General features: G+C 57.9%; 1 protein-coding gene across 1 annotated transcript in view; it reads left to right on the forward strand.

The window, feature by feature from the left end:
* Positions 1-12339: 12339 nt before the first annotated feature.
* SMTN (smoothelin) overlaps positions 12340-18064 on the forward strand; it is a gene marked incomplete in the record, with an annotated part of 14351 nt that continues 8626 nt past the window's right edge. The window contains 7 exon segments of the mRNA XM_031948892.1: positions 12340-12400; positions 14225-14458; positions 14561-14862; positions 15053-15119; positions 16339-16419; positions 16536-17099; positions 17431-17720. Coding sequence (XP_031804752.1) covers positions 12340-12400; positions 14225-14458; positions 14561-14862; positions 15053-15119; positions 16339-16419; positions 16536-17099; positions 17431-17720 — 1599 coding nt within the window.

Here is an 18064-nt window from a genome sequence, read left to right on the forward strand (position 1 = left end):
ATTTTATTTAACAGCCTTTTATTTACAGGTTATATGCATGGGTAACTTTATAGCATTAACAATTGCCAAACCTCTTGTTGATTTCTACCTTTAGAATGCACGTTCAGCTCCAACTGAGTGATCATGTGTAACCCCTTCCCTCCACCTGGGATTCTTCTCCAGTTTCCCTCCAGGACTCTGCCTGGGTCTCCCCTTTGCCCCATGGCCCCTGCCCTCTGCCCACTGCTCCCATCCCTGCTAGAATGAAAGTTCTTTGAAGACAAGGCCTCTGTCACCTTTGTAATCCTCGCTCTGACAAACAGGAGGAGCTTAATAAATGCTGGTTGAATTTGCTAGTTCAGACTATGGCAGAACAGGGGGCCCCCTGCCCCAGGGAAGCACCCGGGACTTTTGCCTCCGCCAGCCCGGACGCCCTGGGACACCCAAAGAGGGCATCATCATTGCCCCCCACCTGCAGCCCGATCCAGGGGAGTGCTCACTCTGGGACACCCCAGGAGTCTGCCCCCGCCCCGCCCCAGATCCAGGCTCTGAGTTCTGGGCTCCCAGCCCCAACACGTTTTTCTGGTTCTTGCTCTGCACCCTGAGCTCCATTTGGGACAGAGGCCTTGCTTCTGAGAGCAGATACAGACCTGTGTCATTGGGCCAGGACGTCGCCTGGGACAGGCCCGGCTACACCCAGCTCAGGGCTGGAAGTCACGGGCGGGCTGGGCTAGCTCCTGGGTGGGCCGAGGTAGAACGGGGCGGGGAGCCGGGGAGGGCTGAAAGCCCCTTGTTCCCAGGGGATTCTGGACCTTCTGCCAGATGGTGCTCTGGATGCAGCCCATCTGTGACCCTTAGAACAGGGGGTGTCAGGGTGGGAGGGGGCTGAGAACAGGGGCTGTCAGGGCTGGGAAAGAGCTTAGAACAGGGGCTGTCAGAGGTGGGAGGGTAGAAAGAACCTTTGCCTCTCCTCTTCCCTCATACGTAATAGCTGTTTGTAGAAGAGGAAATGACTGATGAGTCACTCCCAGGAATCAGCCACTGACAGACCAGACTGGGTCTCTTGCTCTCCTTTCCCTGCCCTTCTCAGGCTCCTCGGGGTCCAGGTCTGGCTGGCCCCGCTTTCTCCTCCCTGGGGCCCTGCACGATCCCCCCGCTCTGCACCCAAGGTGTTGTCCCCCTCTGGGTGCCGGCGGTGACTCATGGGTCTGGCACAGGCTGGATTCCGAAAATATTTATTTTCAAATGTTTGGATTTGAGCAAAATATTGTAGCTGGCGAGTGGCTCGTTCCCATCCATCCAACTTCCCCCCTTCCCCCCCCCCCAAGGGGCTGGGCGTGGCCGTGTGTCCCTCCCCCATAGTCCTCGTCCCATCCCCTCCATCCCCCCTGCGTTGGCCCCTTCCTCGGCCCCTGGTTCTCCAGGACCCCCTTTAGTCAAGTTCTTCCCCTCTGGGCAGGGAGAGTCCAAAACTAGGCCCAGGGCCCAGCCTGAAGCCCGTGTTTCAGTACCTTGTGACCCTCCTCATCCTCACTGTGCCACAAGAGATGCAAAGTCCCAGGGTTTAGAGCTAGAAGGACCTTTAGGGCTCATCGAACACGGTTTCCATTTTTTAAAAGTTATTGTTCAAAAAGGAACAAGCATTTATTAAGCACCTATTATGTACCCGGAGCTATGTTAAACACTATATAAATATTATCTCAGTTGATCCTCACAATAAGTCTGGGATACAGACACACGTGCCCATGTTTGTCCCTAAAATGGAACCTGGGCAGCGAGATGGCATAGGAGATAGAACGTAGTCATGGAATCGGGAAAACCGGAGTTTAACTCCAGCTTCAATCATTTACTAGCAGGGGGGTTGTGGGTAAATCCCTTAACCCTATTTGCTTCCATTTACTGTAAACTTACAGTAAAATTAGTTGGAGAAGGAAATGGCAAAGGACCCAATATCTTTGCCAAGACCACCCTAAAATGGGCTCACAGAGTTGGACACCACTGAAAAACACTTGTACGAAAAGGAAATGCAATAGCTAAATATCAAGTGCCGCACTTGGTTCAAAAAGTCAGTTCTCTAACTCTAGATGTTAATTCAACAAAAAATTTTTGAAGCACCTACTATGTGCAAAGCACTAGGTTAGGCATGAAAACTCAGGCCAAAAAAAGTTTTAAAGCACCGACTGTGTGCAAAGCAGTATGTTAGGTATGGGAATGAAAACCAAAATGAAAAGTTTAAAGCACCTACTATGTGCAATGCCCTATGTTAGGTTTGAGAATGAAGGCCAAAATGAAATGGTCGGGCCTTCAAAGAATATACGTTTGTCTGAGCTGTTTAACACTAAAGTGTGTTGCCTTATAAGGTAGCGAGTTCCCTGTCACTGGGGGTCTTCAAAGAAAGGCTAGGGCCCCTGAGATAACTCGGAAGCTCCTTGTCATTCTCTGATGCAGAAGGTATCCAGACACGTACATTTACGGGGACACACGAACACACACACAGAGAACTCTAAAATTCTACACTTTTTACATTTGTGATTTACATTCCTCATTTGACAGATGAGGAAACTGAGGTTCAAAGCAGTTAATATTTTATCTCAGGGGCAAAAACAGTCTCTGGATCTCGGGAAGGCAAAAATCGTTATTGTCCCTATTATACAGATGACAACACTGAGGCTCCAACTAGTCGTATGGTCACCGCCATCATCACTATAACAGCTAGTAATTGTATTCTCTTGTTCTCAGTGTTCACAGGAAAGAAGGAAGGAAGAAAGGAAGGGAGGGAGGGAAGGAGAGAAAAAGTATTTATGAAACACCTACTATGTGCCAGGCCCTTAGCTGAGCTCTGTACAAAGACCGTCTCACTTGAGCCTTATAACAAACCTAGGTGCATTATTATCGCGCCCATTTTGCAGATGAGGAAGCCAAGGCCCTTGGGGGACAATGCATTAGGGATCCGTGGCCAGCAGCCTCCCTCTGCCCGCCGCGCTCCCTCCTCTGGGGCCTGGGCTGGGCTGGGCTGGGGGGGATCCAGACTCTCGGCCGACGGGCCTCCTGGCTGGCTCCTTGGGCCGCCGGCAGCTCGGAGGGGCTCCCAAAGGGCTCTGGGGCAGGGAGCATGGGACCCCGGTGATGCCGCCGCCCCATCGCCCGCCTCCTGTCCGTCCACTTGAAGCCGCGGGTTTGCCAGCTCTAGAAATATCGGGCGCCTTCAGATAAACCGGTGTTCAGTGTTCTAGAAGGGAAACCGGAAAAGGCTCCTCCCTGCCCAGTGGGAAGCAGACCAGTCTCCTCGCTGCCCCCAGCTCCATCCCCCAGGATCAGTCACCAGAGGTTCTGGGTTCAAATCCCGTTTCACCATTTACAACTGTGCGCCCATAAGCTCCCCACGGCCCTCTGGGCCCTTTGTCTCCAGTACAAAGAAGGTTGGGCGCGACCTTTGAGGAAAGAAGCAAAAGTGAGCCCTCTGTCAACACTTGCTTCTTAGCCCTGACCTTTGGGAAGAGGCGCTAAATCAGTGCTGACTCTGGCTGTGGAAGTGGCGCCTAATCAATGCCCGCTTCTTATCTCTGACTGTGGAAGTGGCGCCTAATCAATGCTGACTTCTTATCTCTGACTGTGGAAGTGGCGCCTAATCAATGCTGACTTCTTCTCTCTGGCTGTGGAAGTGGCGCCTAATCAATGCCGGCTCGCTAGGACCTTAGGGGAGCGGCGCCTAATCAGCGCGGCCGGCGTAGCGCGGGGCTCCGAGCTGTGCAGAGGGCGCGCTCTGCTTTGCTCCTGGGAGGAGGGACTTTAATTAAATTAAATTTAATTAAATTCGCGCCCCCCCTCCCCCTCGGCGGCCCGGCTTCCTCGGACCTCGCGGCCCGCCCCGTCCGGGCGCTCTCGCAGGCTCCGAAGACCCGGGCGGCGGGGAGAAGGCGGGGCCAGAGCCGGGGGAGCTCAGCCGGGAACAAAGGGGAGAGGAGGAGAGTCGGGGGAGGAGCGCGCTCGGCCGCCCGCTGCAGAGCCACCTCCGCCGGCCTCTCACCGCGCGGGGGGGGAGGGGCCCCGGCGAGTCCGCGCTGGCAGGCCCGCGGAGGGGGTGCGGGGGAGGAAGGGAGGGGCCGGGGACTACAACCCCCACGAAGCTGTGCGCCAAGTCGGCGGCTCGGCCTCGGAGGGAGGAGCAGCGGCGAGGAGGCGTCACCCAAAATTAAATCGAGCCAACCGCGGGAGGGAGAAGGCCGAGGAGGGCGGGGAGCGGCGGCGGATTGGCGGCGACGGCGGCCGGGGGCGGGGCCCGCGGAGCCGGACTCGGGGCGAGCGGGGCGGGCCGGGCAGTGTCCCTAGCAGACTGCGGCGCGGCGGACGGCGCTGCCGGCGGCGGGCGGGAGCCGAGCGCGGTCGCACGGACCGGCCGGAGCGGGGGCGCACGGAGCCGTGCATGGGCCTGGGCACGCGGGGCTGCGCGGGCCGCCGAGCCCAGGTGGGTGCGCGGGCGGGGCGGACGCTGGAGGCGCCGCGCGGGGGAGCTGGGCCTGGGGGGGTCAGCACCGGGCCCCCGGGGCTGAGGGGAGGGAGAGAATGGACCGGACCGCGCAGACGGGCCCGGGGGGGCCAGGAGGCGGCCCGGGGATGCCCAGGACCGCCTGACGGCTCCGGGGCCGTGCGCCGCTGAGGATGCTCAGGACCGCAGACCCCGCGGGGGCGCGGGACCTCGGGCAGCACCTCCCGGACGGGCTCTAAGCGATGGCGGGACGGCGCAGACCGGCCTTAGGGGCCGACCCCAGCACGGGCTCCGGGGGAAGGGCGGCGGGGCCCGGGGGACGTTGGGCTGCAGCGCCCGGACGGGGCTGAGGGGTCCGGGGCACTTGGCGGCCCGCGGGGGGCCCCGGGCCGAGAACGGCTTGCACGGGCCGCGGGAGGCTGAGCCCCCGGGACAGAGAGGTTGGGGGGCGGGACCCCAGACTGACGAGGGCGGAGGGGACTCGGTGTCCTTCTGAAGGCAGATGGCTCCTGGGGGGGGGGGCTACCAGGGGTCTCAGGAGCCAGAGGGGGCCGCAGAGAGGGGGGAGAAGTGGGGAAAGGAGGGGGAGGGGAAGGGGCTCCTGAGGGGCTTACATGAGGAGTGACCCCGGGGGGGGCGGTGGACAGAGCGAGGGGCGACATGACGCAGGTTTCCCGGCCCCCTCAGCCCCTCCAGACTCTGCCGCCGGCGGAAGCCCCCACCCCCACCCTCCATCCCCCTGGGCCGCCGGGGGGAGGGGGCAGAGGGACTCCGACCCATCTCAAAGGCCCCGTTGGACGCGGACGCAGCTGGGTCCGAGGGGAAAGCGGGGCCTTTCTGGGGTGCTGGTCCCGTCAGGGGGCGGGGCAAGAAGGGGAGGAGCTCCCAGGTGAGCCAGCGGCCGGTGACTAAGAGAGCAGCTTGGGGCTGAGTCAGGGGCCGCCGTCCCGCTGTGGGAGGGAGAAAAGGAGCCCGCCGGGGAGGGGGCACGGGGGGGGGGGGGCCGGAGCGGGAGGCCGGGGCAGCTCTGCCCTGAAAACGGGCGCTGCCCGCCCCTGGCATCAGTCTGGAGGGAGCTGGGGGGGATGCCCAGAGTCGGGGGTGGGGGGGAGGGGGAGGTCCCGCTCCTGAGCCCCTGCCCCGCGACCCCCGGGAGCAGCTCCGGGCAGGGCCCCCAGGGCGCCCAGCCAGAGCTCTGCACCGCTGACTGCCAGGGCCCCCCCAGCCCGGGGCTCCCTCCTGCGCCCCTGAAGGAGCCGGCCGCCGAGCCGGGAGCCAGGGCTGCCTCTGACACTGCTGGCTCCGGAGCCTGCTCTGTCTCCGGGGGCCTGTGGGGCGCAGCTCCAAGCCGGAGCCGAGTCCTTGTGAGGGGGCCTGAAGCCCCTCCCCCAACAATCCTCTGTAACGTTGAGGAAATGGGGGTTCTCAGAGGAGAAGGGGCTGCCACAGACCAAGAGGCGGCTCATGTAGCGCACAGCGGCCCCCTCCCGCTGTACCAGCCCTTGTTCTAAAGTGCCTGGCAACTGCCACCCCCTGTTCTAGCCCCCTCCCAGCCCTGACACCCCCTGTTCTAGCCCCCTCCCTTAGTGAGCTCAGTGAGCTCTGGCTCCAGTTGGGGACACCGGTTCCTTCACACGCTCGGGGAACACTCGGTCTCCAAGTGGCGGCCTCGGGAGGGATGGAGCGCATGAACCGTGGGCGAGGAGCGGCCCCCCGGAGCCCCCGAAGTCCCTTGTGCCCGCTCCCTCTGTTCCTGCCCAAGGCCCTTGGGCGCAGGGACCCCCACGTCACAGGGACCCCCGAGCGCTCTGAAGAGAGAAGTCCTTGGCCCCGGGCCGTCATGCTCGCTTTCCACCCCCCAACCTTCAGAAGCAGTGAGGTCCGGTGCTGGACAGGGCTCAGATGGGCCGGGGGTGGGGGGCAGCACCTCCCGGCCGGCCTCAGCCCCCACTTCTCACGGCCCCCTTCTCATGGGCCCCTGGGACTCTGTTGCAGACTCTCCCGGGGAGGCCCGAGCGCTGGAGGTCCCTGGGCGGCCGCCCCCGGCATCGTCCCTGAGGGAGCAGAGCGCGGGCTGTAAGATGGCGGATGAGGGTCTGGCCGGGCTGGACGAAGGAGCCCTGAGGAAGCTGGTGAGTGCGCCCGCAGCCCCTGCAGGCCCCCCCTGCCTTCCTCCCAGCGTCCCCAGGGCCCAAGCAGAGGCTGCTGGCCCTTCCTCTCCAGCCCCTGCTCCAGGGCAGCAGGAGGAGCTCTGAGGAGGGGCCTCAGACAGGGTCTAGAAGCTGGTGAAAGGCCAGAGGCCGGGCTTGGGGACTTCCTAGTGCTTGGATGTGGAGCCTTCTCCTCCACCTAAACCTCATAAGGAGACCCGGAGTTGGAGCCCATTTTACAGATGAGCAGACTGAGGCCTAGAACCACCTCCCAGAGAATCCCAATGACTAGGCTGCTCCCCCTTCCTCCAGAGCAGGGGGCGGGGAAGAGCCTCTTGTTTGGGGTTTTGTATTTTGCTGAGATGGGTTTTGCTGCTTTTGGAGTTTTGATTTTATTTTGGTGCAGTGTGCTGGGCTGACAATTGTTTGAGAAAGTTGGTGGTTTTGTTTTTGGGTGGGGAGGTAGGGCATTTAGGTTTCGTTTGCATGTTGAATGGTAGGTTGTTTTTGGTTTTTATAGAGTTTGTTTTAGGTTTTAGAGTGTTTAGGGTATTGCTGCGGGGTTTTAGTTTTTGCTGGGGAGTGTTTAGAGTTTTGGGGTGTTGTGAGTTTCATAGTGTTTGCAGTTTGGGAGTATTAGTAGTTTGGTAGGTTTGTGTTTGCTGTTTTGTTGTGGTTTTGGCGGTTTTTGAAGTGTAGAATGGGGTGGGGTTGGTAGTGTTTTGTTTTGTGTTTTGATTTTTTGGATTTTGTGTTTTGATTTTGTTTTGCAGTTTTGATTTTTGTTTCGGGGTTTTGTGTTTTGATTTTGTTTTGTTTTGTGTTTTGAGCTTTTTGTTTTGGTTTTACTTGATTTTGTTTTGTGTTTTGTGATTTTGTTTTGGTTTTCATTTTGATTTTGTTTTGTTTTGTTTTGAGCTTTTGTTTTGGTTTCTACTTTTGATTTTGTTTTGTTTTGTGCTTTTGGATTTTTGTTTTGGTTTCACGGATTTTGTTTTGTGTTTTGTGTTTTGAGCTTTTGTTTTGTTTTCTAGTTTTGGAGAGTTTTGTTTTGTTTTAGTTTTATATTTTTGTTTTGTTTTGTGTTTTGATTTTTGTTTTTGTTTTTATTTTGAGCTTTTGTTTTGCAGTTTTGGATTTTGTTTTGTTTTCTTGTGTTTTGATATTTTCTTGTTTTGTGTTTTTAGTTTTGAGGCTTTTGTTTTGTTTTGTGTTTTGATTTTTGTTTTGTTTTTGTTTTGATTTTTTCGTTTTGTGTTTTGCTATGTTTTTGGGTGGTTGGGAGTGATGGGGTTTTGGTTTGGTTTTTGGTGGTGTGGCGACAGTGGCTGCTGTGTTTTGGGGCGTTTTTGATGATGGTATGTGGAGGGGGAGAGGGGCGGGTGGGGAGCAAATTGGGAGTGAGGGAGGTTGGGGGAGGGGGTTGGGGAGGGAAAGTGTTTGGGGAGGGGCGTGGTGGTGGAAGTGTGTGGAGTGGGGTGTTTCTGCCGTGTTTGGTGTGGGGATGTGGCGGGGTTGTGTGTGGGGTGTTGGGGAGTGTGGTGGGGTGGTGGGATGCTGGGAGGGGAGTGAGGGAAGGGAAGGAGGGAGTGAGGCATTTAGTGGCGGGCGGTGAGTATTAGGGGTGTGGAGGGAGTGTTGCCATTGTTTTGTGTTGTGGTGTTTGGGTTTTTCTGTTTGTTTTGTGGTTTTCATGTTTTTTAGGTTTTGTGTTTTTCTGTTTTGGGTGTTTTCTGTGAGGGGGTTTTAGATGTTTTTGTTGGTATTGTGGGGTGTAAGGGGTGAGTGTTTTTGTGTGTTGGTATTTTGGGAGTGTGGGAGGCGGTGGGGTTTTGGAGTGTGAATGAGGGGTGTGATGGGGAGGTGACGGGGATTGAGAGGGTGTTTTGGGGTTGTGGGGGACGGTGGGAGAGAATGGTGTGTTGGAGTTTTGGATTTCTTTCTTTGTTTTTTGTTTTTTCTTGTTTTTTCTTGTGGGTGGTGAGGGGCCAAGGGGGGGGGATGGGGTGGGGCCATGGGGGTATTGTTGGGGATGGTGAGGGTGTTATGGGGTATTGTTGGGGGAGTTTTGTGTGTGTGGGGGCTGGGGGGGCATGGGGGGTATGGGGGGGAAGTGGGGTGTGTTAGGGGGGGGCGTGGGGTGGTGTGCGGGGCATGGCGGGGTGCTGGCTGGGGTGGGCGGGTGGGGGGGGTAATGGCTGGGGTATTGCTGGGGGGGTTTGGCAGGGCAGTGGCTGGGGTATGTTGGGGATGGGTGTGGGGTGGGCTGGCTGTGTATGGGGTGTGTTATGGGGGGCTGGGGGGGGGGTGGGGTGTTTGCTGGGGTGGGCTTTATGGGAAGTGGGGTGTGTTGGTGGTGGGGGTATTTTGGGGACGGTGGGGTATGGGGGTATGTTGGGGGGGGACAGGTGTGTGGGGGGGTATTGCTGGGGCTTGGGGTAAAGTGGGATGGGGTTTTGGTGGTTTTTTGGGTTGTTGGGTTTTGCTGTGTTTTGGGAGAATGGGCAGGTGGGGTAAAGTGTTTTTGGAGGTGTTTGTTTTAGGTTTTTTGCTGGGGTTTTGTTTTTGGTGGTTCTAGGTTTTGTGTGTTTTTGTTGAGTGTTTTTTGTTTTTCTTGTTTTTCTACATATTTTGTGGGCGGGGTGTATGTGTGTAATAGTGTTGGGGGGTGGGGTTTGCTGGGAGGGGTTGTTGTGTGGTGTGTTTTGTGTTTGGGATGGGTTTGTTTTGTGTTTGTGCCAAGGGAGAGACGGGGTATTGGAAGTGGGGTGAAGTGGTGTGTTTGGTGGTATTGTTGGTTGTTTAAATTAGTGGGCGCGTTTGCTGGGAGTGGTGTTTGCTGGGGTAGGTGTTGTTTTAAATTTTGGTGGAGAATGGGTGTTGGGTGGGATATTTCGTTTGTGGGTGTTTTGGGATTTGTTTTTTTGTTTGGGGATGGATTACGGGGTTTTGCCGTGGTTTTGGTGGGGATAAGTGTTTTGTTTGGGAGAGAGTGTTTTGGAGTTTTTGTATTTGTGTTTTGTTTTGGATGGTGGTGGCGGTAGGGTGGTGTTTTGGAGTTTTGCCTTCGTTTTGTTTTAGTGTGGGGAGGCCATTTTTGTGGCATGGCTAATGTTTTGCTGTGGTGAGTGAGGGAGGGAGAGGGAGGAGGGATGTAGGTGAGGGAGGGAGGGAGAGAGGGATGGCTTGGTTGTTTCTTTGGTGTTTTCTTGTGCTTTTGGTGATTTTCTGTGTGATTTTTACTTGTTTGATGAGCAGGTTGTGTTTGTAGATTAGAGTTTTGGAGTTTAGGGATTGTTTGGGGTTTCTTGGGAATGTTTGGGGTTGGTGGTGTGTGTAGGTGTAGAAAGGGGTTGGGGAGGGAGTTTAGTGGGGTAGAGTGGACGGTTGTATTGGGAAAGGGGTTGTATTGTGCATGTTTAAATTTTGGGATGTTGGAGTTTATTGGGGAGTGGTTGGGGGGAGGGGACACATGCTTGTGTTTTTGCTTTTACTAAGGGTGAAAGGGACTAGGGAGGGGTTAGAAATAGTTTTTGCTTATTTGTGGCAGTTAGTAGGGAAGGGGAAATTGAGGGTTTGGAGGGGTTTTTCTTTACTGTTTAGAGTTCTAAGTGAAAGGGTTTGGGAGTTCTTCTTGCTGCTTACCTTTCAGGGAAGAAGGTAAATTTCTTGGGAGGGATTGAGTTTCCTAGGGTCTCTTGGAGTTTTGGAAGGGAAGTTTGAGGGAGACTGGGAGGTTGCTGATGTCTTGGAGTTTGGGGCCGCTTTTCTGAGACTCTAGTTACATTGGGCGTATTAGGGGCTCCTCGGCGCGTTCCCTCTGCCCCGGGGAGCCGCTTCCTCTGCCGGATGGAGATATCCTGGGGCCCCTGCCCGGCCCTGGGCCTTCCTCCCGCTGCCCTCCCTCCAGCTCCCCCCGCTCCTCCTCCCTCTGCCCCCCCCCCGGCCACTGCTCCCCAGCCTCTCCCATCAGGTACCTCTCCCCCGTTCCCCCCAGCGGCCCGAGCCCCCGCCCGGTGAGATTGGGGGACTTTCCCCATTTGTTTCTCAGAATTTGGGGGGCCAGGAATGGGGAGTTTAGTTTCCCCTTATCTCAAGAGCCCCCCCCCCCCGCCTTCCGGATTTGGGTATGTGGGGTGGGGAGGGGTTAGGTTAGAAGTGTTGTTTTGATTTTGGGGCGTTTTTTGGTTTTGTGGTTTTTGTTACGGATATTTTTGTTTTGTTTTACGGATATTTTTGTTTTGTTTTGATGGAGTATTTTGTTTTACGGTATTTTGTTTTGTTTTACTTTTGGATATTTTGTTTTTGTTTTTTGTGTTTTGGAGAGCGTTTTGTTTTTTTGTTTTTGTTTAGTTTTGTGTATAAAGTGGGGTTTGGGAAAATTAGTTGGATGTTTTGCTTTTGTGTTTTGGTGTTTGGCGTGTACGGTGAGTGGGTGGAGGGTGGGGAGGTGGCGGTTTTGCTTTTGGGTAGTTTTTCTTGGGCTGTTGGGTTAGTTTTGCTTTGGGGTGTTTTGTGGTTTTAAAGCGGTGGCTAGAATTTTTCTTGTTTTGCACTATAGCGGGTTTGTGTGAGTAAAGAAGTGGAAGCGATTTTTGTGGGGTTTTTCGTTTTTTGGGGCAAGTGAGATTTTGTTTGAGGGGAGTAGGGAGGTTTATGGAGAAGTGTGCTTTTGGGAGATGGGGAGGGGTGTTTTTGGGTGGGGCCATGGGTTTTTATGTTTAGGTGAGTTGTTTTGCTGGGGTGGTGGCTGTGGTGCGTGGGGCGTGGCGCGGGGTGTGTAGGTGTGGTGGGCGTTTGTTGTGTGTTTGTGTGTGGGGTGGGGGCTGTGTAGGGGTTTTGTGTTTACTAAGTGTTTTGTTTTTGTGTTGTTACGGACGGTAGAATGGTGGTGATTTGCTGTTATTCGTGAGTTTAGTGTGTGGAGTTAGTGCGATGGGGTTTTGGTGCTTGGTGTTGGGTGAGTGAGAAGGTGGAGAGAATGGTTGTAGTTTTTTGTTTTTGTTTTGGCGGTGTGTGCTTAGGATGCAGCTTTTATTTTTGGATGGGGCGGGGTGATTTTGGAGTGTTTGGGTGCGGTAAAGTTTTTGTGCATGGCAAGGGAGTGAGAAATTGGTGTTTGGGGTGTGATGGCTTGTATTTGGAGGTGGTGATTTTTGTTTCTTTTAATAATGTTGAGTGTGGTGGTGTTATGTGTGTGTTTATGAGCAGGGTTTTTTCTTTTTCTTTCTTTTTTTCTTTTGTTTTGTTTTGTTTTTTTCTTTTCTTTTGTTTTTGTTTTTTATTTTTTTTTCTTTTTGTTTTTTTTTCTTTCTTTCTTTTTTTCTTTCTTTGGTAGGTGCTAATGAGTGTTAGGGGTGATGTTTTGGCAGTTTTGCAGTAGGAGGGAGGGAGAGTAGTGGTGTGTTTTGGTTTTGCGTTCGGGTGTGGTGTTTGCTGTGGCGTGAGGGAGTGAGCTATTTTGGTGTTGGAGTGAGAGGGAGGGTGTGGGGTGTAGTGTTTGGTAGAGAGCTTTTTTTATTTATTTTTGTGAAAGGGGTGTGTGGCATGGTGGGAGTGGGGTGATTTGGTGGTGTGGCTGCGTGTGTGTTTGGTGGGCTGTGTGTTGTGTTAAGCGTGATGGGTTTTTCTTCTAGTGCATGGCGTGGTGGGTGATGGGTGCGGCGGTGGCGGGATGGGTGTGCTGTGGGGTGTGTGTGCGGGAGTGGTGGGAGTGGGCGTGGCATGCGTGTGGTGTGTTTTCTGTGGTGGTGTTTCGTGGTGGGAGTGCGGGTGCATGCGCGGTGTAACGGGGTGATGAGAGATTTCATGGCAGATGGGATGGAAAGTGTTTTGGGGTGTGTTTTGTGTTTATGTGTTTGTGGTAAAGAGGTGTATAAAGGGAATGCATTGTGTTTTAGGAGGGGTTTTTTGGGTTATGTTTGGTAAGAGTTTTAGGGGTAGTAGGGGTGTTTTGTGTTTTGGTATAGCGGCTTTTTGTTTTCTTGTGTGGGGTGGGGTGTTGTGTTGTGCTGCACCAAGCTGGGTGGGTGTTAGTGGTTTTGTGTTTGTTTTAAATTGGGAGGTTAGTGGTTTTAGTGCTGCTTGGATGTGAGGGTGGGGTTGGAGGGTGGCGTTTTGCTTATTTTGTGACATGGCATGTAGTTTTTCTACGGTGGGAATTTTTGGGGATTAGGGGTTGACGTGCTTTTGCTTGACAGAGTGGGGTGTGAATGTAGGGAGTGTGTTTTGTACGGTGTTGGAGTGTTTTTGTGGGTGGGAGTGGGGTTTGCTATGTTTTCGGCCTTGAGCGTGTTTTGCAGTTACGGTGGTGTTATTAGAGTGTTTTGGGGTTTTAGTTTGGGGTTTTTGACGGGGTTTCGTGCTTTTGTGTTTTGTGGTTTGGGGTTTTAGTTTTGGGCGGTAGGGAGTGATTTTTGTTTTGGGATTTTTGTGGGGTTTGGGGAGTGTGGGATGGGGTTTTGGTGGGATGGAGTTTGGGAAGTGTTTTTGGGAGGGAGTGGGGTTTTGTGGGGATGGGGTTAGTTTGGGGTTGTGGGAGCTGCTTTTGTGGGGATGGGGTTAGAAGTTGGGGTTGGGGATGTGGATGGGGTTTGTGTTTGGGGTTGTGGAGTGCTGTGGTGAGCTTTTGGGGTTGTGGAGTTGGGGTGACGGGGCGTGTGGTGGGATGGGGGTGAAAGTTTGGGGTTGTGGTGGGAGTGGGTTGGGGCGTGTATTTGTGGGGTTTTGTAGATGGGGTTGGGATTTTGGAGTGGTAGTGGTGGGGTTTTGTGGGGTGTGGGGTTTTGGGGTTTGTATGTTTTTAAGTGGGGTTGGGGATGGGGTGTTTTCTGTGAGCTTGCTGGAAGTTTTTGGGGTTTTTGTGTTTTGGGGTGGGGTTTTTGGGAAGTGTGGGGTGGGGGATGTGGGGAGTTTAGTGGGATGGGGATGGGGTTGTGTTTGGGGTGACGGGTTTTGGGGAAGTGGGGCTTGTGTTTATAGGGGTTTGGGGTTTTGTAGGGATGGGGGAGCTTAGGGGTTGGTGGGGCTGGGTGGGATTTTGGGGTTTTTTAGTGGGTTTGGGATTTTTGGATTTTGTAAGCTTGGGGTTTCTGTAGGGAGCTTGGGGTTTTAGTTTTTGGGGTTTGGGAGGGGTTTTGGGGTTTTGTGGGGTTTGGGTTTGGTGGTGCTTGGGTTGTTTTGGTAGTTGAAGAGAAGTGTAAGAAAGTTTCTTGGAGGGGTTTTGGGAATGATTTTTCTAGTTGTACTTCTCTGTGGTACCGTAAGAGGGTAGTAGTTTACTGTTTATAAGGTTACTTTTGGGTTTAGATTCCAGAGTTGGGGTTTTGTGCTGGGCTCTGCCTCTTTCTTCCCTATGGCTCCTTGTGCTCTCTGACTCTACTCTACTCCCCATCAGCGCAGCTCTCCTTTGGTTTCTCTCCCTGGCTCTGCCCTGACGCCGTGCCTCAGTTTCCCTATCTGTGAAATGAGGTTGACTCCTTCCCTGTTCCAAGTCTCCGGAGCTCTGTGTGTGCGTGGGTGTGCGCGTGGGGCCCCTGGGGGTGGGGCAGGGCGGTTCTGGCCCGGGCAGGACTGGCTATCTGGGCCCCACCCCGGCTTTCCTTCCCAGCTACTTTGCATGGGTGGCAGTCGGCCCGCTCTGGTGGCCATGAAACAGAGTGGGCACCTCAGGCCGAGTGCCACGGCCTCTCTTTGGGCCTCTCTGACCTCTGTCTCTGCCTCTCTGTCTGTCTCTGTCTCTGCCCCCCTCAGGCCAGGGAGCGAGAACAGCAGGCCGAGCAAGCGCAGACCCGGGCCCAGGCCGGTCAGTGGCAGGCGGCAGCCCCCCGCCCAGAGCTGGACGGTAAGGCTGCTCCGGGGCCCGGGGGCTTGGGGAGCCCAGCGGGAGGGCTGGGAAGGAGGCCCCCGCCCACCCCGGGGCTGCCTCACTCCCCGTCTTCCACAGACATGGCCGCTGGGCCCCTCTTGCTGCTGGACGCCCTGGGCCCGACGCCGCCCAGCCCGCCCTCCAGCCCTTCTTCCTCGGAGCCGGCCCGGTGCCCCACGGAGGCGGGTGGCGAGGAGGCCGGGGAGAGCCCCCCTAGATCCTCTCCGGAGGAGGAGCCGGATCCTGGGAGCCCCCCCAGGGCCAGCAGCCCCGAGGAGCCCCAACCTCCGCCGGCCCCGCCCAGCCCCGGACCCTGCCCCGCTCGGCCTCGGGAGCTCGTGTCGGTCCAGCTTCTGGGCAGCCATGGCCAGAGCGGCGAGGTAGGCGGCCTGGACCGGGGGAGGGCCTGGGGGTGGAGGATGGGGGCGCTCAAGTCTGTCCCCATGATGGCCGCGCTGGGAGTCTCCCTCCCCACCACCGGGTGTGGGCGGCCCCAGCCCCGGTAGGGCAGTGGGGAAGGCCAGGCCGGAGCCTAACAAACGGGACCATCGAGGCTGCGTCTCTCCTCAGGCGGGCCCGGACCGAAGGGAGCAGGCGGCAGAGACAGCGGGTGGGACCCCCGATGGGAAGAAGGCCGGTAAGGACCTGGGCCTCGGCCGGTGCCCGAGAAGGGCCTTTAGGAAGTCCCACAGCCTCGGCGGTGGGGCCCGTGCACCCCGGGGCTCTCTGGGGGGGCTGGTCGTTCCCTCAGGGCGCCTGGGGCAGCTTGGACACACCCCCGGGCTCTGGGGGTACTTTGACATCGGGGAAGAGCAGGCCGGCTCTCTCCTTGGGGCTGGCCCGGTCCTGCTTGGCCCAGGGAAGCCGCAGCCTGAGTTCGGGCCCCGTGTCGGGGAAGCCTTCCTGGAGCGGCCGGCCTTGGGGGGGAAGGGGGAGTGGGAGGGGGAGGCGCTCCTCGTCACTGGAGGTCTCAAGGGAGGATTCTCATTCAGGGGCGGGGACGGCCCGCCGGGGTCCGCTCGGGAGGGAGGCTGCGGCACGGGGACGCGCTTGGGCCCTGTCCAGCAGGCAGCTCCCCCGCCGTGCCCGGCCCGCTCTCGGGGCCCGGAGACGGGGGGTCTGTTTATCCTACAGCCGGCCGAGCCTTGAAAGGGAAACTGCGGGCGCCTGCATTCTTCTCCCCAATAAGGGCTGCGCCAGCTCCCCACCCCCGACGCCCTCTTGGGCATGGGGCCCCAGGCCCCCCCCAGCCCCCACCCTAGCATCCCTTCCAGATCTGGAGTGATGACCTTGTAACTCTGAGGCTTTACTCACCACAGCATCTCGAGGCACTTTGGGGGTTCAGGGAGGGCGCCAGGGGCATTGTGGGGGGAAAGCGTCCACCCCGGGGCAGTGGGGCCTTGCCCTTCTCATCCTTCCTCAGGCCATCTCATCTAGAGAGGGAAATTGAGGCACAGGGTGGGGTCTCCTGGCTCCAGAGCCAGAGCACTTTCCATGACACCCCCTTCCTGAGCTCCAGGAGGGGACGGAGCCTGGGAAGGTCTCAGCTTGGAGTGAGGAGCAGGTGGGAGAAGAGGTTTGGGAGCATGGGAACGTACAAGAGGAAGGGAGAAGGGGTGAGAGTGGGAGTGAGTGTGTAAGGGAGGAGGGGGTGTAAGGAAAGAGGGTGAGTGTGTAAGGGAGGAGGGGTGAGTGAATGTGTAAGGGAGGGGTGTGAGTGTGTCTGGGGAAGGGGGTGGGGGGCACCGCGCTGCCCACCCGCAGGCTCTCCGTCTCACGCTCCCCCCGTGGCTTTCTCCTCTCTCCCTGGCATGCACGTGGCACCACCCCCGCTGGCTCCCCCGCGGTCCTGGCAGTGCCCTCTCTCCAGAAGCCCAGCCCCCGCTCCTGCCAACGCTCCCTGTCGCTGCTCACCCCCCGCAGGGCCCGGGTTCCAGGTAGCGGCCCCCACATCGGGTGGGAAGGGGCGAGCTCTGGCTTCCCCGTCGGGGGTCTCAGGGCCCGGCGCCGCCGGCCCTGCCCCTCACCGAGCTCCTCTGCCTCTCCCTGCCAGACTCCCCGAAGGCTGGGCCTGCCGGCCCCTCCCCTTTCCAGAGGACCAGCTCTGTCCGCGACCGGGTGCGCAAGTTCACTTCGTCCGAGGCTCCGGCGTCCCCGGGGGCCCAGACCCCCCAGCAGCTGCAGCGGCGGCTCGGCTCCAGGGACCAGACAGCGCCAGGACCCCCACGGGCCGGGCTCGTGGGCGGCAGGAGCGGGGAGCCGGGCCCTTCCTCCTCCATCTCCCTGGTCCCGGGCAGGATCGCCAGCAGCGGCGCCCGCATCTCCTCCTGGCACGGAGAACCCCTGATTGTCCGAGTGGGAGCCAGGGCTGGGGATCGCCCTAAAGAGGAGGGCCTGGGGGGGCGGAGCCCGGCCACGTCACAGGGGAGGCCCCTTGAAAATGGAGAGAGGGGCCCCCCGGCGGACTCAGAGGAGCCCGGCAGCGCCAGGCAGGCTCCACGGGCACGTGCGACCGGGGACGCCAATATGAAGACCACCTTCACCATTGAGATCAAGGATGGCCGGGGCCAGCCCGTCAGCGGCCGGGTGCTGGGCCCCGCGGGCAGCCAGAGGACAGGTGGGTGAGGGGGCTGGGCCCGGGGGGGGCCCTTCTCCTGCCCTCCCCCTCAGTGGGTCCTTCCCCTGGCATCTCTTCCTGGGCAGCAGCCAACTGGCACCGGCCGGGCACAAGCTCCAGCAGGGGAAGTCCGGGCTCGGCTTTTCTGAACTCCCACTCAGCCTGGTCACAAAACCAGGAAAATCGGGGGCCCAGGTGGGGGGTGTCTCTTCTCCGGGCACGGGTTCTGTCTCCCCCACCTGGAGGCCCCGGCCCAGAAATGGGGCCCTCGGGGGGGGGTGTGCCCGGGGGACGCCGCCCTCCCCCCTGATTGTAGCTGCCACCTGCACAGAGCTGACGCTGGGGCTCCCAGGCACTCCCGTCCACTTTGGTGGCAACAGCACTGGCGGGGGCACCGTCAGCCACATCAGCACCCCCAGGATCATCAGCCATGTCAGCACCCCCAGAACCGTCAGCCACGTGGGCACCCCCAGGATCATCAGCCACGTGGGCACCCCCGGGAGCGTCAGCACCCCCAGGACCATCAATCACTTTAGCACCCCTGGGACCGTCGGCGCCCCCGGGATGGCCACACGTGTGGGCAGCACCCCCCATGTCACCAGCATGGGGCGCTTCGGCAAGGTGAGGCTCCTGGTCTGCGCCCTCCCCGGAGAATCGGGGGCCGCTCTGCCCAGGCGGGAGGGCTCTCACCTGCAAGGGGAGCTCCCGGTCCTGCTTGCAAGGCCCCGGAGGGCAGCGCCGGGCAGGTGCGCCGAGGTCATGCCCCCAGGGCCGCCGCCCCTACTGCAGGGAAGGCAGAGCTAAGCTGGGAGAGCGCCGAGTCTGGGGTCAGGATGGGGACACCCTGGGGGGCGGCGCCGGGCTGTCCGAGGGCCTGCTCGGACCCTGGGAATGGTGACATCAAGTGCCCCGACCTGGGTGAGATCAACCGCAAAGGATGATTGGTCTGGGCTGCATGGAGAGTT

The sequence above is a fragment of the Sarcophilus harrisii genome, chromosome 1 (genome assembly GCF_902635505.1).
Source record: "Sarcophilus harrisii chromosome 1, mSarHar1.11, whole genome shotgun sequence".
In the NCBI taxonomy this organism is placed as follows: domain Eukaryota; kingdom Metazoa; phylum Chordata; class Mammalia; order Dasyuromorphia; family Dasyuridae; genus Sarcophilus; species Sarcophilus harrisii.